The following is a 24,300-nucleotide window of genomic DNA, read 5'->3' as shown; positions in this document are numbered from 1 at the left end:
ACATTATCAACGCCTTTCTATAATGTAAAAGAATAGATTTAACTGAAAAATCCTTTACATAAAATAAAGAGTATTTCAAGACACCTCTAATATATCTCTTGGTATAGAACTTTAGCGGGTAAAATCTAGATAAGTAAATGCTAGAGACGTTAAAATTTTCCCTATAATGTGCATTAAACAATGAAGGGATGTAGGGTAGCTTCGCTAGTTGTCCAGTGAAAGGACTGTCTCATCTTCTATTGTAAAGGAATAATTCTGGGCTAAATTTCAATTAATTTCTTCTGGCCTTCAGTAAAAAGTTTCTTTATTTCATTTTAGTTTTTTAGCTAAAAAAAAGAAAAGAAAATTACACACGTAAATGTATGTATTTTAAAACCTCCAATGAGTTTTGAAAACATCCTCAATAATCACTTGTGCTTTTACTACAGATTACAATGAACACCCATCTACAAGAATCCAAGATTAGTAAGTAACTTTATCAAATAATTTTACTATTACATTTTTTAAGCAATATGTCGTAATTTATTACAACTTAGGCTTTATTTACAAACATCTAAATAACAGTGCTGAGAAGGTGGACAGTACATTACCTTGGCCAGTCAAGAATGATAAGATTGTTAAACATGTTTTATCATCTTAGACAAAATATTATATTTTTGCTCCATCTATCATTAATGTTATGTAGTGCAATGCGCACAAACAAACACTTTGTGATCTAATTATTCGACCAATGAGTTCTTGGGCGTAAGCTCAAAAATCCATTGAAAAATTAATTTGGAAAATTTTTAAAAGCAGGTGATGGTTTCCCTTTAAATTAGCTAAAACTAATCTCTTTTGTACCAGTACCTTTTTATATTTATTTATAATAGTTGGTACGATCTTTTTGACTTGATAGAATTTTACTAATGTCATCAGAATTGTAAAAATCATTCACCAAATTCGACACTTTCTCATTTAAAGTTCTTCAAGTCACTTTCTACTTTTCAGAATCCAGTGCCTGTGCAATTGAATATACTTATTTCATGAATTACAAAAGGAAATGTTGAAAACATTAACCTAAAATGCTTTATTAAAACATAAACTGGATAAATAGTTTAAAATATATTAACAACGGTTTTATCTATAAATCAATCTAAAAGTTTTAAATATTTTAATACAAATGGTTAAACGTATTCATATGTAAATTGACAAGGATTGAGCAAATTAAAGGTAAAACATTTAAGGGTTAAAGGAAATAATCTGAGAACATATTGCGGAACAAATTACCTTACTTAACTAAAAAAGCAATGGCTTCTCACACCAAAACAGTGTGTACTCCGGTACCGAAATGTGTTTTAAATAAGAACCCATTTAGTCCTATTCTGAATTTTTTCACATATAGATAGTAAATTATTGTGTAGTTAATATTCTTTTTCAAAATGATTTAAAGAGATTCACTTTGGAATTTTTCAAAACTATTTTTGGGAGGATTGAAAATGAATTCAAAATATACAAAGCATAGTGGATGGATCAAATTCATAGGGAAATGAATGCCTATAATTCGCCCTTTGGCTTTAAAATTTTTTACATATATTATTGAGAAAATATTCAAACATAACCTAAAATTGCCTTTTTGTGTATGAACACCCTGTCACTTAAAGACTAAAATGCAGGATAATGAAAAATGTTACATTTTAACTAGTGTTGGTATTTAAAACTTACATACAAAAAAATCTTTAAATCTGATACTTAAAGGTCCGGACCATTAGTTAATTCGACACCGAAGTCCCATATGCATTTAAACAAACCCTTTTTAATAACTTTGGTCATTTTTATATTAAGTAATATGATTTGTATTAAAGGTGCTTTAATACTATATTATATTTTTATCCTCACATTCAGTGCATTATTACACTAAAAAACCATCTAATTTTCAATCATCAATATCTACGAGCAAGGCATAACCAAACCTGTTAGTAAAGGAAAAGTAAAAAACATATAAAAACTTAATATTTAGCCAATTTTATCTGTTGTAAACAAGGGTATATCGTGTAAAATATCAGCCTCTTGGATTTGTTTGAGGGACGGCATCGAGTGCGTCATATCTAAATAATAATTACGATTTCCATGTAAATTTCTTAGGCTATTGTCAAAACCTGCACTGACGCTAATATTATTAAAGGGGAAGGGTGCTTCAATCTGTCACATTTTCATGGATGAAATCGGGATGCTGCTCCCATTGTGTAAACTATTAAGATAGTAATTGTTCTGGAAAATGAATACTATTTTAGATTACTTTATTGTTTAACGGTAGAATATAAGTGTCCAGTAATGTCATTATTGAAAATAGGTATGTGATATCGTGTCAGCATTTCTTATATTATGTTCATATCTCTAGTGATAAAGAACTGACTGGATTCCCATACATGACATCTACTGTAAATTTAATAACTTAATGTAAAGTTCTTATGACAAACAAAGGCAATATTTTATACGATATATTTTACTATTTTTAAAATTCTGCGATGTTATGAATTAATTAAAATAGTTTTTAAACGTGCCTTAATAGACTAGTGTTGTTAAAATTGACTATTGGAATGAACGTAACTAAGTAATTACAATAACATTTATAGGTTCTAAAGACTAATGAAAGACCACAGCCGTAATTAGAGACTACAGAAACGTTTACTAGGGTCCGATGTCTTAGGTCCTTTAATTATACAAGCAATGTTTAGTATTTAGAGTAGGAAATAAACCACGTAAACCTTTCTGAACAGTTTAGAACTAAATTGAATGTCTCGCTTTCTATTGAAGTAATCAATAATCGTAGAACCCTCACAAGTTCATTTATATCTGAAAACCTATTTTAAAAAGTGTCCCTAACTGTAAAACAATTTTATTTCATAGACTTTTATAAGGTTTTGTAGGTTCAACACATGGGCTTTATAGAAGTGATTATAATTTATTTGTTGAAATAATTTTCTTCCACAGCCTTTCTATTACTTTGTTATTATTTAAGACTGATTAGCTTTTCCTTTCGCAGTTTACCTAGTAATAAAAATGTAAATATGCGTAGGATTTATTGCTGTGGTTGTAGTACCCCATATATACTATTTATAAAAAAGAACAAATTAAAGTATCTCAGTTAATAATTATTTTATATTTAAATATGTTGTAATTAAAATAAGAGCTCCGTTTATCCATTTGTATGAATACGGAATGATAGGTAAATATATAATCGTTTTTGGAGGGCAAAGATGTTTATTGGAATTACTTGCTCAACTCTTGGTAACTTTCCACAGCAGATTGCTGTCCTGCGGGTAAACGATCTGAAAAGTATTTAATGAGTTTCTGGTTTCCCCACTTACCGGAGACAGGGCCGCCAACCTGACAGCGTTAACGAGCAAAAACCTGTCGCAAGTAGAGTGGTATCCCTACTCACAGATCACATCCCCCCACTTGCGAAATTTTGATTCACATACCATTTTATATTACAGGAAAGTCAACAACTTTTTCATGAGAAACACTTCTCTCTTGAGTGATCATTAGCAAGTACTCGGTTCAAGCAGAAAATATAAAATATCTGTAGTTTGTTCACATTATACGGATGGGAAAAAGTTTATCTTATTAATAGTATAAAAAATAGTTTTTGGTTGAGCTTTAATCTTGGATTTATATTTACATATGACATTTAAGGAAAGTTCCTAAAAGTATTCAGTTGGATATTTTACATGCACTTCATATACGGATACTTCAAACTATCGAAGCGCCCAAAATTACTAAAGAAAAGAATTATTGCAGAATCGAAAGGACTGCCCTTTTATCTTTTGAACAAAATGTACAAACTCCCTCTCTGGACAAATAAGAGGTGAATTAATTGTCAAGTTTTACGTCTCTAAGTTACTATCAAGAATTATAGCGTACAAACGGTCAAACGGGTGGTATACCCTTTGGTCTCTTAACTCATAATCAGTATAGATCTTGTTTAGACCAAGGATAGCCTCTGAGCAAAGTTTCAAGTCTCCTGGACAGACGGCCAGACAGACAGATGAATCTCCGTCGTCTTTTAACCAATGGCCTGAGAATCAATATGGATTTCATTTGAACCAAGATGAAAAAACTGTGTCAAATCCTACGTATACGATAGACAGACAGATCGATTGATTGCCCTTTGAATAATAGGCCCCGAAATCAAAAGACTTCTTCGTTTGATCAAAAAGTACCGGTTTTCAAGCCTCAGACATTTGTATCAATTATTATTGAACAGACGTTCGGACTGACAATTAATTTGTAGGAAATTTGAAAATTTTTCTAATACTAAAATAGATAACAAAGAGGGATCTCCACACATGTTACTGTTGAGAGGTATAAGTTTTTTGTTGCTTTTGGCTTGACCAAGCTTATCTTTAAAGTGGCCGTGCTAGCGTATGAATTGACAATTCTCGTTGGAAAAAAGTAGCGTTTTAATTATAATAAAATTGTCTAAATATTTGTTATCTTTTAACTTTTTATAATTGATTTGATACAGCTGATGCTTATCAAAACACAATTTTTTTGTTCCTATCGGATTGAGCAAGCCTACTTTTAAAGTGGTCGTACTTTATTATATGACATATCGTTGAAACAAGTACCATTGATATAGTAATGAATTTTTTTAAGTAGTAGGTATCCATGACACAAAAAAGATTTAAATAAAAAAAATATTATATTTATTTTTTAAATTTTCGACAGGCCCCATTATGTTAACGACTTACAGTAGACCGCTCGGCCATCGGCACTCCCAAAAGTATATGTATATATATATATATATATTATATATATATAATATTTATTATTACAGGATATTATGTAATAATAATTCGCAAGTTGATTATTATTGATACGTGAAGTATATATATATATATATATATATATATATATATATATATATATATATATATACATACATAAAATTCACCAATACAACACACTCCCAAAGGAACACGCACATTATTAATCGATGCGTTGATAACACGACGCCAATATTACGATAACACCAACTGAATATTTTATCCCGTAAATCCGCGGGTGATTTACTGTCGCATCCGCTGTGATCATTAATATGCTGTGTCAAAACTTACAGCTTCATATTGTTTGTGGATTTCTAATACCTAATTCCTGATAAAAGCATTAGAACTGCTTAATAACGGCAGCAATAGTTCATATGTTTCCTTATTTAAAATATTTTATTTACATAAGTAACTTATTTTTTCCTGTTTGTAATATGTATCTGATATTAAAAGGTTTGTACTTTTTGTTGAGTGAGAAAAGCTTTAAGAGAGAAAGAGGATGTCTTAGCAAATAATATTGGAGTGTTGCTTAAAAATATAAAGAAAGGTCCATACAGATCCTTAATCATTGTGTATATGTAAAATATTCAGTACCAATAACGTAAGCACTCTTTTCTACATAAAACAATTACAAAAGGTCAAAGAATTATTAATGTGGAATTATTAGTGTAGTTTCTATATCCTATAGCATTGAATTGAATTACCAGTATAAATTCTACCGTTATTAATACATGCATATCACGTACTGTGCTGACCCACAACACACACTGGTTTCCAATAAAACTTGCTCATTTTGTCATAACGCTTGAGGCATATTCAATATTGCAAATAACACCAAGTGCTCATATACTAGTTACTACCTAAGATTTTTATAATGTTTTAATTATACATTTTGTTTATAATTATTCATTTTGTTCAAGTTTTTCATAATGACTGTAACGAACTCCGTAGTTAGATTCAGATCTGAAGAAAATTTTCCGAACTCCAGCAACCTCCATTCCCCCACTAGTCCCGGAATAATTGGCTATACAAATCAAATCAAATCAAATCAAAATCAAATCAAATCAAATATAAGTTTATTTTCCAAAATTCAACAATAAGTTTGTACACATATAAGTATGAAAATAGACAGCACATAGAACGTGTCTGTGCGTGCTGCCCAGCCCAATCTAGACGTGTACAAAAAAAAAAATGATAAAAAAAAACAAATACTGTATATAAAATGAAATAATAAAAGCATCTTGACATTACAGACACATACATATATACACACACATATATACACACATATACACAAATATATATACATACATACACATACATATTTGCATATACAAATATTAAAATTTAAAAAAAGGAAAAAAAAAAAAAGAGTAAAGAATAGAATTAAAGTACGACTTATGTTTGTACAAGAAAAATAAACTACTATATTAACCATAAATTGAATAAAACACTTATCAATAAATATAGCAAGCGTTTTAAATAAAACATCTTAATTTTTTTAAAACATAATTAATAAATTATAAAGTTTCGAGAAACAGGTGTAGCGTAGACGTTTGTTATGATTGGAAGTAGTTAACTATAGTTGTAGTGTTTAGAAGCGGTAATGATTAGTAACGGTAAGTGGGTGAGGAGAAATTCAGCATTATCTGGGCCGATCATCCGAAGCCAGGCAGTAACCAGCCGCTTGAAGCCACTGACAGGCTCGTCCTGCAGGTCCCTTATCACAGAGGGCAATTGTCTGTAGAGCGTGTTGGCGACGTAGTAGGCATTCGTAAGGTTAATAGACAGTTTAATGACAGGGACCTGCAACCCCACACTCACAGCGTTCCTGGTCGGGTAACCGTGAGCAATAGGGGTGAGGACGACATCTTTATGAGAGTAGGTGTAGACCAGTACATTCCTAATAAATAATTGCCTAATTGTAAAAATATCATTTTCCCTAAATAACAAGGTTGATGAATAAATGCCTTTGTTTATTAAGCGCTGCCTTAATTATAGATTTTTGAATAACGTTTAGTGGTTCCAATATGGTCCTGTAAGCCCCTCCCCAAGCGATAATACATACTGTTAAAAACTGATTGTACATACGAGTAATAAACTGTTTTTATCTCATTATAATTTAGAATTTGGCCTAATTGATAAAATATGTAAATAAATTTTCTTAATTTAGACTTTATACTATTAATGTGAGGCTCCCATCTGAGTTTTGAATCAATTATTACACCTAGATACTTATACTGGTCCACCCTCTCAATCAGCTGGCAATTGCAGGTAGTATTATACAAGTCTCCGCATGAGTGCAATAACCAGCCGTAATCAGCAGGTGGCTCGCTCGCGGTGTGCGTAATGCAATAGGCAAGCATTTAGTTTTACCAACATTCATCGATAAAATATTATCACAAAACCATGTATATAATAAATTTAATTCTCGAGAAGCGGGGTGTCGTATACATCATGCCAAGTTTTACCATTGAAAATTACAACCGTATCATCAGCGAACAAGAGAAGCTTTCCCGTAATATTCAATTTATCTAAGTTATTTATATAGATTAGGAATAACAACGGACCCAGCGTACTTCCTTGAACCACGCCGTACTTTACTTCCAGTGGTTCACTATTAATATATCAATATTAACAATTTGATTTCGACCACTCAAATAACTTTTAAACCAATTTAAGGTCACTCCCCGGACTCCAATACATTCCAATTTATTAAACAACAAATTTCTATCTATGGAATCAAAAAGCTTTGGCTAAATCAATAAAAACAAGTAATGATTTATAATTTTCCTTTAAATATTCGGTTATAATTTTATTAATATCAAAGAGTGCGTCAGAAGTATTTTTACCTGGCCTAAATCCAAACTGCGATATCGACAAAAGATTATGTTTTTCAAGATAAATTCTGAAACTGATATTTTACGCACTTCTCCAGTAATTTACCAAGCACACTAAGTAACGAGATCGGTCTGTAATTATTCATATCTGATTTGTCATTAGATTTATACAAGGGAATTACTTTGGCTGTTTTCAATTTTTCTGGAAAAACTCCGAAGCAATGCTAAGAATTAATCAAATGTTTTAGTGGTGAAAGAAGGTACTTTAAATTATTTTTTAAAAATCGGATGTTGGTAAACCATCGAACCCGGGAGCCGAGCCACCGCGCATCTCGGCAACGTATCTTCTCCACCTGGCTGTCGGTGACCGGGTTCAGCTGGAAGACATGACCGGCCTTGTATGAGGCATCATCCACCAGGGGCGGGCCGACCGACTGCGGCAACTCCTTTGCAAGACATGAACCTACGTTTGAAAAGAAAACATTAAATGAGTTTGCCCACAGTCTTAATGTCACCACCCCCCTGATCCAAAGCCTGAAGAAAGTTTCGTATAGGGAATGTACTTTTAGATCCTGATCCACCGCTTATTTCATTAATAACTTTCCAAATCGTTTTGGATTGTTTGACGAATTTATAATTTGATCTCTATAGTAAGCTGTTTTTGTGTTTTTATATCTTTTTTGCCAATTTGTTTCTAAAAGTTTTAAAATAATTTTTAAGAGTATCATTAAACGGTTGTCTTTTTAAAATTTTACTAATTTTGTCTCGTTTTCTAATTGATTGGATTAAATCTACAGTTATCCATGGTTTTAAGCTTCTTATTTCGAGAGTACTAGACTTTTTCGGTTTAAGTGATAAATTTTTAAGATTTTCGAGTGACTGTATAAATAGGTCACAGCAAACGTTCACATCTTCCTGCCGCAGAACATGGTCCCATGACTGCTCCCCCAACAGTTCCTGTAGTAGTGTCTGGTCCAGATAAGTGTCTGTGTCACTGTTAATACGGGAGCGGGGGGGTTTACACTCCACCCCGGCCAGCACCGCGTAGTGGTCAGTCAAGTCAGTAGTTAAAACGCCTGCAGTTACAGCCGTACAGTCAGAGTGTTTTATAAAAATATGATCAATACAAGTTATAGATTGTCCTGTTACTCTTGTGGGTTTATTTATGCATTCTATGAAAACCTGCTCCGCATAGAATATTTAAATATAAGTCTTTCTCGTTTATATTGTTACATGATATTAAAGTATCTATATTGGTATCGCCTGTTAAAAAATGTAGGTTGTGTTTTCGTTAGTTTTAGAATAGTACTGTTGTAAGTCATCTAGAAACAAGTTGCAGTTCATCGAAGGGCTGCGGTACACCGCTAGCATACTGTAAGGTAGACCGTCAGTTTCAAAGTTCAGTTGCAGTCCTGTCGCCTCTCCCAAAGTAATCTGTTGTACAACCCCGCGTAGTTCAGTATTCACATAAATAACCACTCCGTCATTTCTATTCCAATTCTTCGATGTACTGTAAATATCATAACCCTCTAAGGGAACTAAACGTTTTTCATTGTCAATCCACGCTTCAGTAAGAGTAATAATATCAAATTTAAATACACAAACTTTCAATAAATATTAATAAACTGTCAATGTTTTTGTAATAGCTACGTATGTTAAAATGAATCATCTTTAAAATGTCCCTGTCGGTATCGATTATTGTCAAAAAAGTGTTTAATGTCATCGTGTGTGTCAAATTGTTCGCAATAAATGTGTCTGTAATTGTCAAGTGCATCAAGTGTCTGTGTGTCACCGTCCATCAACCCAAACGTCCACCGCATCGCCAACCATCCCGAGTAACATTTGTAAGATAATATAATAATAATAATAAATAAGTAAATAAATAGTAAAATTTTATTTTTACATTCACATTCGTATTTAAAAATGCCTACGCTGTTTCTGTGTGCGCAAGCTCACATACATGTTTCACTGTGATTGTAAGTCTTTTGCACTGACAAAATTTAGAAAAATCCTCAACATCTAGAACCTCGCCTGTAGTCACGCTTGTAGCTGTGACAACTCCATTCAAGAACGAGTATCCGCGACGGTTTAACATCGTAGTTGTCTTTGAAAATAATTATAATTACGTGTCTGAAGCTGAAAAATGTACATTATCTCTGTGGAGGCTTCCTCTAGACATCTACAATCTGATTATCCATATAATAGAATCCGGACGTTAGGGTCTCTGCCATAGAATAATTATAGAAGTGGATTTTGTCCTGAAGTTTAAGCTATTGATTGCCTATGTCGTAAAAAATGTTGTAGCTATCCTATTTTTCCATATAAATATCAGTATCGTAGTATCTCAATATCAGTTATAATTTTTTATACCTAACAATACAAAGTATTGGTTCAAAGTAATAAACGCAAACATATTGTCAGTAGAGCCCTGCAGAAACTTACAGGTCAACACTTGGTTAAAGGTTTTGAGCGACTGCGTCATTATTTAGTCAGTATTGTGTCCATAAAATTTTGAAATAATTCAATGAACCTTTAATATGTTTAGAATGTAAATATAGACAGCTGTTTTGGAAATGTGAATTTGCCTTCTTTACTCCTAAGGAAATCATAGAATACTATCAGGATAATCAATACTAGTTTTACTTTAAATTAAACTTTTGTAAGTCTTACAATATAGTTGTAGTGAAAACAATTGTAGCTTTGTATATTATGTCACATTTGAAATTTATAAATTGGTTTTAGCCGTGGGCATCCTTCATTTAGTTCCAAAGAAATTCACAAAATATCTTTGGTTAATAATTCTCCATAGAATATTTTTTACAATTTATGTTAAAATCCGTATAAATGCACGGTCTCTTCAGTAGATTTGTGTTACGTCATTTGACTCTAGAGTCCTGTCTCTTTCGGCCCATTTTGCCCTAGTAACAATAAGCATTGACTTTTGTAACCTTCATTAGAATTTTCATAAAGATTGCTTGAAAATAGCTTGTAACATAGTAATAATAGTGTTATGCTAGTAACATTTTATGTTTAATATTTATACTTATCAGATGTAAAAACCTTAAAACCTACACGCTGTGATAGCACGTTGCATTAAACTCTAACATATAAGTGACAAAACGGCTCTCTTCATTATCACAAGTTATAATTAATTTGTTCACAATTAAATCTGGTCCACACAAAGAATATGAATGATGTATACATGAATGTCAGATAAATTATATTTCATCGCCAGGTGAACCTGTATGTGATACGCGTTACAGATAAAAATACAAGGTCTTCTTGACTTTTAAGGAAGTTATTATATTTAAAGAAATTGCTTCATCTTGCACATTTTTCCTTGTCACAAATATATTTTTAATATTACTATCTTTACTTCATTTGATAAACATTACAAACAAAGAACTATAAATTTATGGGGTTTAATTATATAAACTCCTAAATAAATAAAGCATTAAAGCAGTCAAACTGGACAATTTACTTATTTTCAAGACGTTTAAAACTGCAAAAATTAAATGATCTAAGCGATTAAGATATTCAAATTTCTAAAGTCTGTGAGGAGAATTCAGCACGAAAGGTAACATTGATTATCTAATTAAATCTAATTGACTTAGAAACAAACCTCTACCAAGACGTAGTTGTCTTTTTATTGTAAAGAGAAACATGGCATAAATTTCTTTATAAAAATCAGAAACGTTTGTCAGCTTTTCCAAATAAACACAATTCAAACGATCTTCAGGGTACATAAATGTACTTTTTTTATATTTAGGCTACATATTTTGTGTTTTTTCGGTTATGCCACTAAGTATACTTAACGGTATTTACCAAGGTATTTGAATATTCAAAAGAAGTGCTGCCAAAAAAATATGTTTGAAATTCATGAAAATGTTTTGTCTTAAACTCTTTTCTAGTCATTTTAAACACAACAAATAACAATGGAAGATAACTTCACAAGTAGTGATATCGAGAGTTAAGTTTACTAACAGGTAGCGAAATTATATTAAAAATCGTCTCATGATAAATTAATAAGATTATTGAGAAAAAGTAGTAATGATTAACGTTTAAAGTAAACCCCTATAACCTTCAGTATTATGTTTATAAACTCGATTATACCTAGGTTGTGTTTCTTTCTTAATCAAATTATACAAGTTGAGTTATGTTATATTCAACTACAGGAGAATTCTTGTTTTAATCTGTAAGGTAATATACTCATAGGAATGTGTATTCAGTATCACTAATAACAAGTGACAATAAAATGTCAAGTTTATTGATTTAAGATTTGTTAATTATATTTGTTTCAGAGTGCGAGAATACAGTGAATATCTTCGGTCCAAAACTGTTGTGAGATGTATGAACAAGGATCATCATATAAGGCATAAATAGAGGTTGAAATTACTTTTTGTTTATTCAAATGCTCAAACACCGAATACACCACCCAAAGATTGGGCAAGAACCGCTAATATTTACACATATCTCCAACCGGCGCCCCCAAAAATGAACTTCGAGCATAGAAATTCGCCTTTATATCTGAAGTGGTTCTTGCTGTGAGGGATATGACCGGAGGGAGCCCGACCTGACCGGATGTAGAGGGTAGCCGGCATGGGCAGACGATGCCACCAGAGCAACTGGTCTGTTAGGAACCTCTGCCATGTCTTCTACAACAACACTCTACTGCTGCTTTACTTCTTCAGTTTGAGTCACTTGAGTGGCGGGAAGACGCTGACGAGGATAGTCCATACCAAATATGGTCGACTGCAAGGCTTCCTCCGGCCTTTGCCACCACCCTTGAAGCCCTTAGAAGTATTCTTAGGTGTGCCGTACGCCACGCCACCCGTGGGGGTCAACAGGTTCAGTCCTACAAGAACCCCGAGCCCCTGGGCGGGCGTGAGGCTGGCCGACAACTTCAGCCCCGTCTGTCCTCAGCATCTTCCTCGTCTCGACAACGAAACCCTGGAGAACATGCCACGCCAACGACTTGAGATGATCCGTAGACTCTTTCCTCTACTGAAGAACTACAGCGAGGACTGTCTGTACCTCAACATCTACTCTCCCTTACAAGGTAATGGTAAACTTGATTGATATAAGTTACATCTTATTTATTAATATCGTACATTTGTAATAATTAATGCATTTTATTTTTAATATTTCAATATCTGAGTTTTATCAAACCATAATAATTAAAATTCAAGATGATTGACTTTGTCATTGCAAAATTTCCTTTATCAAAGGTTTAATGGAAAATAGTTAAACGAATCACTAAATTATATCCAACGTGATTTTTAATTGTTTAAATACTGTATAGTGAATATCTTATTATTTATTTAATGATTATGCAGTAAATATTTTTCGCTGTGAATAAAATTTTATTGTTTTCTATAAAAGTTAAAAAGTAATACCTGAATAAGGTTAGGTTTAGGAGAATATTCAAACGTGTACAATTTACGCCAGTATATTTTCCCTCATCGCCACGTGGAGATCCCTGCAGACACAGTTTTGTGTATTGTTATTCCGTTTTTAACAAAGATGCTTTGTTCTGAAAAGAATGCTTTCTGTAAGGTGGCGTAATATAGGCTTCACGTCATATAATGCTTCACTCTCGGAATTCATACCAAATTACAGATCACCTTCATTTAGTCCTTAAATTGAAGTAGGTCTATACGGTACTGTTGCAATAAAAAACTATTTTCTTGTAACTCTTAAATTTGATATCGCTACATTACGCGATAGCTTGGAGATACTGTTATTTCCACAAAGAAGTCCAAAGGCTGGATGGATAGTGATGTGATTTTGAAACTCAGATTCCTGTAGTAAGTATCTTGTCGAGATGGAGATTAGATGTTTGAAAAAAACTGCACATATATGTACGCCACTGCTTTATGTTATACTTACGTTAATGTTTCCCAGAGAAAACATTCAACGTAACCACAAATTTTCCGGTATACCGCCGTGTATATTGTCCCGAGTTAGCGAAAATAGACAGGAGGTCTCGGAAGCGCGCCCCTCCCAAACTCGGAGCAAAGCAAAAAAAAAAAAAAAAAATCACATACCACTAGTGGGAAGAGACAAAAAGCGAGACAAAATTTCGAGTACATGATATAATTAGTAGGTGGCAAACATTTCCATGCAAAATACAATTATGCAGCACCACGGTGCACCGCGTAACTTACAAACTAAATAACAATAGATAAAATTCCAATATAGACAATAACATAATAAATAGAAATAATAACATAATAAATAAATAATATAATATAAGATTTGATATATAAATAAACAATTTCAGGTACGGCATGTAGGAAAAATTATCTTTAACTGGTAAGTGTTATGAAACTGAGGGGAGGGAAAAGGTCGTAGAATTTCTAGGCCCCACTATTTTTAGAAAGTAATTTGGTTTCAGGTTTGTAGCCAAAAAGTAAAAAAATATTTAAAGCCGATTTTCGAAGGAGGCGGGGGCTTAGTTGCCTCCACGAATCCGAATTAAAGATGAAATCCTCCCTTCAGTTCATGTAACTAAACTAAATACACACTAGTCTTAACACTGGCCCTCCTCCAGATCTAATATCTGGCAGCGCTCCCTGCACCCCAATCCTCGCAAGTTCAGTACAAGAAAAGTAAAAAAAACATTTTGGATCCAACCTAGTTCCAGATGAAATGAATATGAGCACATACACTCCGGTTGGATGCCGGTACAGGAGCGCTGGCGGGGCACGGGGCATTCAGTTTTGGTTTCAGTGGTTTCATTGGACAGATTCGCCGCACCAGTCCCGCTGACGGCACTCACGGGGACCCTAATGAATCCCAACATAACCAGTAGATATTTAGAAAAATGTTATTGTAACCTGAGAAATAATAAAAACTTAATTATGTTTGCCACAAAGTATATATAAAATATTTAAATTTAACAATTAAAAATAACGATCTGTAACTAACAGTACCTTTTAAGTATTGAAAAAACTGTTTCCTAAAAATAACTCAAGACACCAAGTATTTTAAGATACACTACTTGGTGACAATATTAAATATTACATAGGCTAGAACAGCCATACTAAATGATTAAGCGTGATAACATTTACTGGTAACTATAATTCGCTGGATTTTAATCATTCTATTATAATATTATAATAGTTTACATTTTATTATTAAATATTAATTGTAAGGTAGGCCTAATAATAACTATATAATTTACAAATAATAACAGAATATTATTTCCCAGATAACAATAATTAAATTATAATCCGTTCACGCTACTATAAAGGGCAATTAATTAATTAAAACAATAAAATGAAAATCATGAATGTTGCCACCCAATTTTGCACGCAACACAAAACACGAGGTCACAAAATTTGCAAAGTCTGTACCGTCTCGCTTACACTAAATAAAAACAAGGTGATACTAAATAAATAATTTCCGTTCGCCGACCGGATCGATTAGAAAGCACGGCGCAAAAATATAAAAACTTAACTGGCATAGTTAAAAAAAATTAACAAATTTTAGAACGTACGATAGACAGGAAAGAACACTTTGCGACACGAACAACGTACACGAGGAACACAAGTTACAAAATAATATATAAACTACTTATAACTAAACTACGATAATATATGTCTGCGTGGGAGAGAAAAACCGCCAACAAAATAAAGTTAAGAGGGTGAGAGAGACAATTACCTGCCGAAAGTAGAGGAGCTAGCCAGCCATGGGGAAAATGGGAGAAGAGCAGAGAACAGCCAGAAACACAGTAGCTTCTCCGAACGTGTCTGACCCAACGAACTATACTACTGGAACGCGCACTGCCATAAGCCACATGTTGTGTTTTCCGGTCGCACACAGCTGTGCATTACTGGTGTATCCATGGACTTGCAGGCGCTTAAAGTGGGCAACAACTCACCGAGTTGTGCGGCGATTAACGGAAACGATACGGCATCACGCCTTTTCATGCCGAAAAACACAAATCATTGTTGTGATTTTTCATTGTTGGCAACTCTTCCTGTTTATTCCGTCAAGACGTCTGATCTGAGCAACTCAACTAGTTTGTTTTTCTTGTATTTGTCAATGTTATTATTAAAGTTTGTTATTTCGTGACATGGTGAAGAGTTGCTGTGCATACAACTGCACGTCCAGATGGACTAAAGACAGCCACATTTCTTTTCACAAGTAAGTTCTTACTATATCAAACATGTCAATATTTATTTGCAACTTCCAAAATAGTAATTTTTACCAATATTATTTTCTGTATTGCCAAATTATTAACTGGGTTACCCAAATAATTAAATTACGGTAAGACTGTTAGTGAGTACATTAATAAGCTATCGTTTTTTAATCATGAACAATAATTATATAGTTGAGTAAAACATGCTTATTACTCAATTATTTCATTCGCATTGATCCAAGATATCAATGTTGGTCGTTATAGCACTTATAAACGCATAAACTTATAAATCATTGCTAAAAACAATATCTACTGACCTAATCTACTTTATAATTATTGGATCTTTGGATGTGGATCTTGGCTACTGGTATTTTATTATTTGTTAATTTGTTTGTTTTAGCTTTCCATTGAAAGATGACAATTTACTAAAAAAGTGGATTAATGCGACAAATAGAAAAAATTTTTAAGCCAACAAAACATACTGTTTTATGCAGTAAACATTTTACAGAAAATGATTACCATTTGATTTTGCCTGGCACACTAAGAAAATGTCTCAAAAGTGAAGCAGTTCCAAAAAATTTTTCCATCTAATATGCAACAGCCATTGGAGAAACGAAGGAGGATTATTGTCAGAAAGAAGGCATCCATTGAGCTACCTAATGCTGAACTGCAATGTAAAGCTGGCACGTCTACTTCATCATCATCGGTAAGTGTAACGTTATCAATTGAGCTACTGTGAATAGACTATCGTCAGAGTTTAATTATGTTTGTAATTCCGTAAACTTCAAACAAATATATCAATTACATTTTAAAGTTCGACGTGGAATTTTGTGTAGTAAAAGGAATTTCAACTTCATTTAACACGACTGTTGCTCTTAATATGGTTTAATTACAAAATAGTAGTGCCAGATTATAATTATATTTTTTGTGAAATTTCAATTATTGATTTTATTATTAAACTAGATAGTTCCCGAGGCAAAATTATTATTGGCCCTCGGTCCTACTTAAATTATTGTGCTGAGGTCGCAGATTTTATTGCTACGGGACGATTGTTATTTGTAAATTTTATTCACTGTAGAGACTATTAAGTGTATTGTTTTGCAGATTGCGCTGCCGGTTGAACAAGACAATTCGCAATCACCATCGAATCCGGCTACTCAGGAATTAACAGCTCAACAAACGCCGGTAAGTTGATAAAAATAGACATTTATTGGATATTTCTCCAAACACAAAAACAACTCTAGTGTAATTTAATTGAATAACTTTTTTCATTTTAGGTCAAACGGATTCGATCCAGATTGCCATCTCCCAGCAAAGTGTCACCTGCGTCGGAAAGTTAAAGTTTTGCAGCAAAGATTAAATAGAAGAGACTGTAAAAATAAAGTCAATGAAAGGTTTAATTTCAGTTTTGCGAAATAAATTAAATGCCCCAGATTCATTAATTTATATTTTGGAAAACAATTTTGCAGGGTGTCCCCTCGAGTTACTGGTAAATAATCTTAAAAACAAAAGATAAAAGTAAAAATAAACATTGTTTTTCAGACAAGGTTAAAGAGTTTGCTCTGACAATCTACTTTTATTCACCAAAAGCTTATAGATATCTCAGGGCTTCACACTTAATATTACCAAAACCCTGCGACACTAAGGAAATGGATCTCAAAATTTAATTGTAGCCCAGGGTTTTTGGAAGAAGTATTTATATATTTGAATCGTAATGCAAAAGAACATAATCACTTAAGAAATGTAAGTTTAATATTCGATGCGATGAGTATTAGGAAGCAGATATTATATGACGAGCAAGTTGGGAAAAAAACGTAGGATATGTAGATCTTGGAGGATTTAAAGTAGATAATGAAGAGGAAGTTGCAACAGAAGCTTTAGTTTTTCAAATTGTTTCATTGAGGGGCCATTTTAAATGTGTTATAGGATACTTTTTTGTAAATAAAAATTCATCAATTTTACTGTCGCAGCTAATTAAAGTGGCTATACTAAAACTGAGTGAAGTGGGCGTGAATGTTCAAAGTGTGACCTTTGACGGCACAAGCACCAATCTCAGTGCTTTAAAACATTTAGGTTGTAAATTCCCTGAAACACCATTTTTTAAACTTGATACCATTAATTATTATATTTGTGCTATTTTGGATCCTCCACACATGTTAAAACTTGCACGAAATGCTCTAGCAGATATGAAAATTATAGAATCTGAGTCAGGCAGGATTTGCTTTTAAATATATAGAAGAAACTTAACAACTTACAGAAAAAAACTGGGTTTAAATATATGTAACAAATTATCAGACAAACATATTTTCTACAAAAACCGAAAAAAATGAATGTGAAGGTTGCAGCACAGACTCTAAGCTCCAGTGTAGCGGATGCTTTAGAATATTTGTATGTAAAACAACATCCACAGTTCATAAACTGTTTACCAACCGTTGAATTCATAAGAATAATTGATAATCTTTTTGATTATTTGAACAGTAGAGATCCATTCGGAAGCGGCTTTAAGGGTCCCATAAAAATTAGAAAACAAGGAAAAAAGATGACGAAATGTTAAAAAGAGCAGAAAATTATTTGTCCAAACTTAAAATTGGAGAACTATCGGTGTTGGACCATGCAAGGAAAACGTTTTGCTTTAGGTTTTTTAAGTAATATCAAGAGTTTTTGTATTTTAACGAGACAGATTGTTAGTTTTAGATGATTTTAAGTATTTGTTAGCTTATAAGTTTAGTCAAGACCATTTAGAATTATTTTTCTCCTGTGTCAGAAGTAGGGGTGGAAACAATAATAATCCAAATACTAAACAGTTTACTTGGGCAGTAAGACAACTGATGTTCCGAAATAGTGTCAGAGCTTCTGAGAATGCCAACTGCCCTTGAATTTGACCCTAATTTCACAACTCGGCCTTCTTGGGTTAGGTCATGATAAGTGTGATTTGGATTTGTCTTTGGATAATGAAATTGAGAGTGCCATGTATATTATGGAAAATTATGATAATTCTAGTTTTAAGGATGAAATTTTATACTATATTTGTGGGCGTCATTGTAAGACGTATTGAAAAATGTATTAAATGTAACGATTGTAGTTCTGTACTCCATGCCAATGATTCTGATCTTAGAACACATTCACTTATGATTTTAAGTCTAAGGGCAACTTAATTAGATCAAGCGATGATGTATTAAAAATTGTTAAATATTGTTTTATTTTCTCAAGTTTATCTGAAAACAAATGCGACCACTTCTGTACTGACATCGAGAGTTTGTAACCAGTTTACTGGTAGTGTTTTCAAGGGGCATTTATCTAATGATGAATTCAATGGAAGCCACGAGTTATTTTTTAATTAAAACTGTGACTAAACTATTTTTTTAAAATAATATCTCATCACATAGCAAAACAGAAAACTTTTGACATTACAAAAACATCCAACTTAGGAATAAGGCAAAAATTGGTCAAAATAATTTTATTTTCTAACAACGTAGATTAAGTGTGTCATGTTTGTAAATTTTATCTAGTTTACTTTGAAATAAAATACTGTAAATAAAAAAGTTGTTTTTTCATTTTGCGAAATATTTTAATGTCTTTAATATTCGTTTCCGACTTTGTAAGAAAAATAAAAGTAAAAAATCTCAGTTATTTTGATATTGTACAAAAATCAGTTTTTTTAACTAAAAATAAAAATCCACTGTAAAAAGCAGCTACTAACATTTGTAATAATAAATCAATTGTAGCATCTAACAATAATATTAAGTCTAGAAGGCGTTTTAAAGTGATGTTAGATCACTACTATAATGCCTGCCGTATGGGCTGAGTGAGTTCTTGCCCATTTCCAGCGCCTGCAAAACTCGGAACGCAGCACAGGATTTCGGCTCGGTTTCTCCGGCCCAGAGCGCGTTTCCATTATTATAATTCGTTGGTCTGACCGCTCCGAACAGTAGCCGGTGCCGGTGAACAGCTGGTCGGTAAACTAGTCAAGGTCAACCAGCTGACCTCAACTAAACAGTCCAACCAGGCAGAAAATCAATACTTGACGGAGTGACTCCCCCACCGACTGATAAGAGTGGCCGAGGTGGGAAAGGTAAGACAAAAACGTTTCAAACTGAGCCCCGGCTCAATATATACACGTAATTTTTGAGATTAGTGAAATGACAGTTTACCCTGTATTTTCGACATAAATATATTGAAACTCTAAACATGTATCATTATATATTCGCCATACAGTTATATAATACTCGTCATGACACGAACTATACGTGTCATTTCAAAGATACATCAGTAACAGCCCATAGTATACGATATGTCATTCCTATATTAGTATAATAACACTATACTCCACATCCACGTCTTATACCATCAGTACATCAACTTCGTATCACATATAACGGTAGTTTTATATTATGAAAATAATAATGTAATGTATATAGATTTAATTATCAGACTTCATAATTTAGATATTGATATTAATCAGTAATTTATGATTATTTTTTTACTTAAACTAACGTTATCATTACTAAATATTCATACAACGAAACGTGTGTGTTATGATAAACATAACATATATTATGTGTGTGATAACATATATATATTCCTTGTGTCTAGAGGGTGAGATCCAGGCAAAGTTTCCGGTCATGGTTTTTATACACGGAGGATCGTACTTGTGGAACAGTGGCAACATATACGATGCTGGGGTTCTCGCAAGCTACTCTCAACTGGTCGTCGTTACCTTGAACTACCGATTGGGCGTACTAGGTAAGTGTAAAGGATGATCAATCCTACAGTTAATATCACAAAGGAACCCACCATGGAACATTGGCAATATATAAGATGCTGATATTCTCATACATGTAAGCATCTCTCAACTAAACGGTGTTATACTGAACTACCGACTAGGTGTACTGGTTATGCTGTGTAACAGTGGCAACATATGCGGCGGAAGGGTTCTCACAAGCTACTCTCAACTAGACGTCGTTACCTTTAACAACCGGTTGGTCGTACTAGTTAAGTGTAACAGATCATCGGTTCTAGACTTATTTAGCAATGGAGGAATATAACTCAAAAGCCAATAGATTTATACTCAGTTCGCTATGTATTAGTGGAACACTTATTGTAGATTAGTGTATATTATGTGTATGTAAAACCAATCAGATGTGTTAGTTTCTTGGATTTTAATTAAGTAAGTTAAAGGTGCATGCATTATTTATTAGCATTATTTTATCTTTCGGTCACTGTCACTACTACGGATAGCTACATTCAGGTTGATAGATCAGATCGTAAGCCTACGCCAGATGCAGTAGAACATCATTATATAATCGTGTTTACAGGGTTCCTGAATGCTAACATAGCGCCATACTCATCTGCACGGGTGGCTAACTACGGGCTGATGGATCAGGTCGCGGCTTTACACTGGATACAGCAGAACATCGCGCTATTCGGTGGTGACCCGGACAACGTGACTCTCCTCGGACATGGAACTGGTGCCGCCTGCATTCAATTTCTTATCATGTCTCCCACTGTAATGCCAGGTAATATTAAGTCGTACTAAATTAAATTGATAGTAATGTAAATAACGTTCTGTTTCTGATTAGTAAGAGTGTAATGAAATGAAAATGTTGTACGTACGTATTAGTATTAAATGAGTTATAATTTCACTTTTATAAAGTATTCTTATAAAAATCAAACGAGAATGCTCATTCCACTCTTACTACAAAATTTTCCACAAAATAATAATGCCTGGTTTGCTAATATTATTACAACCCTTTGAAGCTGTTTCACGATTCACTGTCATCCCTGTAAAAAGATTAACACAAAGGCATGTAATATCAACAAGGAATGTGTATTACAGTGTCGCTATGAGGAATAACGACAGGCATGCATACATATTTTTCGCAAACATCTAGAACAAAATCATTCTCAACAATTTCACAATACTGCAATACTTATAAGCGTGTAGGTAGTTTATTACAACGTAGTTTATTACACCGATTTAAATTTATTTATAAATGCATTGTTATAAGTATTGACTGTTCAGGTAGATAGTATAATTACCGTACTGTTCTCTTAGAACTAAACATAAATTTAAAATCCGTGTGTGTGTTCTGAATGAATGTCCAACTATCCAAAGAGGTTTAAAACTATTTCCTTTGGATTATATAGCAAAGAAATATGTAATGACATATGTTTTGTTCTATGTAATATTTAATTACAGATTTCTCTTCTTCAATAATTTCCTAACCCTAGCCATCCGATAAATAATAAAAATACATTTATACTTAATACATATTTTAGAAAGGTGCATGTTTAATAACTTATAGAAATTGAAAATACGGGAATAATAATACATTTTAAATACATACAATTTATTTAGGATATTAAAATGTGTTTTATGTCAACGCCATATTATTTTATCGATAAAATATATGAGTATTGCTTAGTCTCAAAATTTCTTGGTTTTGTTGGTGATATTTTTTATACAGTGTTTCTCAGTTAATGAAAACATCTTTATATGTGCACAGTATATAATCTTCAATTCGTTAGCAACATAATTTTATTTCTTGTTTTATTTACAACCAGTAATACACAACTCTACATAAGACCTATGAACTTATTTTACAATTTATAAATATTACAGGATAGTGTGCCTTTTTAAATTCAGAACATCCTATGTCTAAAGAATAAAACTATAAAAACCTTAAATAATTATCTTTTTAAATTAATTAATCATTAAAATTGGTACACATTCATTGACCGTAACATTATACAGAACCCCTAGGCAAATACAGCCATCAAGCCAACCACAGCAAGCAAGGCGATGACTGAAATGGAAGCATAAACGTTTACTGCCTGGCCATCTCATATCGGAGGCCAAAGCCGATATCCCGCCCACATCAAATATTCTGTCTTTGTTCAACTTCATATTAGTTTCTATTGGTTTCAATATACCATCGATATTAATTTTTGTACGGGGCTTTTTTCTCATGTTTACCAAATATTGTTTTGTTGATCTTTGTTCAACATTTATGTTTACTTACATTAAAGCCACCAAAAAACGATAAATGAAATAAAATAACAAACTAGAACATAGTTAATTCATAAATAGGCCTCAGTTAAACTATATAGTTTTCTTAAACCATATTTGTACTAATGTAAGATTAAAATATACAATTAATTTATTAAAGAAATAAAAATACATGAAATATTTTTAATCCTTTCACAATTTAGCTATAACATAATTTTATTAAATAACATATATATATATATATATATATATATATATATGTATATTATTGATTTTAAAAACTTTCAACATGTGATATATATATATATATATACATATATATATTATATATATATATATATATATATTATATATATATAATTCGAATAGTAAACATATGTTTATTTTTAAGTTTTATTATTAAATAGTAATTTTACAATTTGTTAGTGTCATAAAAATGCTATAATTTGTTATAAAATTATATTCTATATTAATGGTTATAAACTTCAAGTGGAACTACTTGTGTTTGAAGTAAAAAAGGCCTTAACGATCTCACTGAATGTCCAGTACAAAAACCATTCTTCCTACGCTATACAATCGTTTGCACTTTTTGGCACCTTAATATCTTGTTACGTGAATCTTATTATTTTATTGTTATAATCAATCAATAACGTACGTCCTAGTTAACTGATGTAGGCGAATGTTCTGAAGCATTACAATTTTCATTCATAACAAATCTAGACTAAAAGTCCACTGCGTAAACTTTGCTTCTATTTACATGTTAAGGTTTAAGATAATTTACTCTACAGGATACTGCCATATACCTTTCAAAATTTTCCTACTTCGAAAGTGTAAAATGCAAATGCAGATATTTCTATGACCAGAGTTAATGGATCCATTTCCGGAATTGTTCTGGAATTCATTTATAGCAAAACAACAGTCAGATCTCACTTTGATATAAATTCTATGGTTTTTCGGAGTAAATAAATAAACGAGAATCAAACTGTCTAGTTCTAAATAACCTTTGTTTATCTGAAGTGATCATAAACACAAAATAATCTTAAACTGGATATTAAGGCTCTTCTCATATCTAGGCATAGTATGAGTATAAAAATATTTTAGTAAATTAAAACTATACATTTTAATCAATTCCAAATTTATAGTTACACGTGTTTGATATCTTTCCTCCTATCATTTAATGCACCAGCAAACTCAGGGTGGTTGTAAACGAATCCTAGGGTAACAGCTCGCTATTGCTACGATTGGCGCCACATATTTTTATAAGTATATTTGTAATACTGCATTTTCTAATGAAAAACTGTATTGTTAAGATTGGTTTTTATTTAACTCTCAGACAAGATTATTCAATGAAACAGAGTTATACTATTTCCGATTCAAAATTAGGCTTTTTAATCAAACAATATAAGAATATAACTATTGTACATACATGTGCTGATGGTTTTGGCTCATTTTATACATCGATTTAAATAAAAAAAACTCTAGAGCACACGAAAACGT

The 24,300-nt window shown here is 32.4% G+C and overlaps 1 protein-coding gene across 2 annotated transcripts in view; it reads left to right on the top strand.

The window, feature by feature from the left end:
• Positions 1 to 24,300, top strand: part of LOC124354619 (neuroligin-4, Y-linked-like) — a 50,915-nt gene that overhangs the window by 14,443 nt on the left and 12,172 nt on the right. For both annotated transcript variants that reach the window (XM_046805222.1, XM_046805221.1), the window contains 3 exons: positions 11,950 to 12,707; positions 20,388 to 20,537; positions 21,110 to 21,310. In XM_046805222.1, the coding sequence (XP_046661178.1) occupies positions 12,248 to 12,707; positions 20,388 to 20,537; positions 21,110 to 21,310 (811 nt within the window). In that variant the 5' untranslated portion in view covers positions 11,950 to 12,247. The remainder of the gene's footprint in view (positions 1 to 11,949; positions 12,708 to 20,387; positions 20,538 to 21,109; positions 21,311 to 24,300) is intronic.

This window comes from Homalodisca vitripennis, chromosome 2 (genome assembly GCF_021130785.1).
Source record: "Homalodisca vitripennis isolate AUS2020 chromosome 2, UT_GWSS_2.1, whole genome shotgun sequence".
NCBI lineage: Eukaryota > Metazoa > Arthropoda > Insecta > Hemiptera > Cicadellidae > Homalodisca > Homalodisca vitripennis.
The sequence above is the reverse complement of the archived record's forward strand: the minus strand, read 5'-3'. Positions and strand labels throughout refer to the sequence as shown.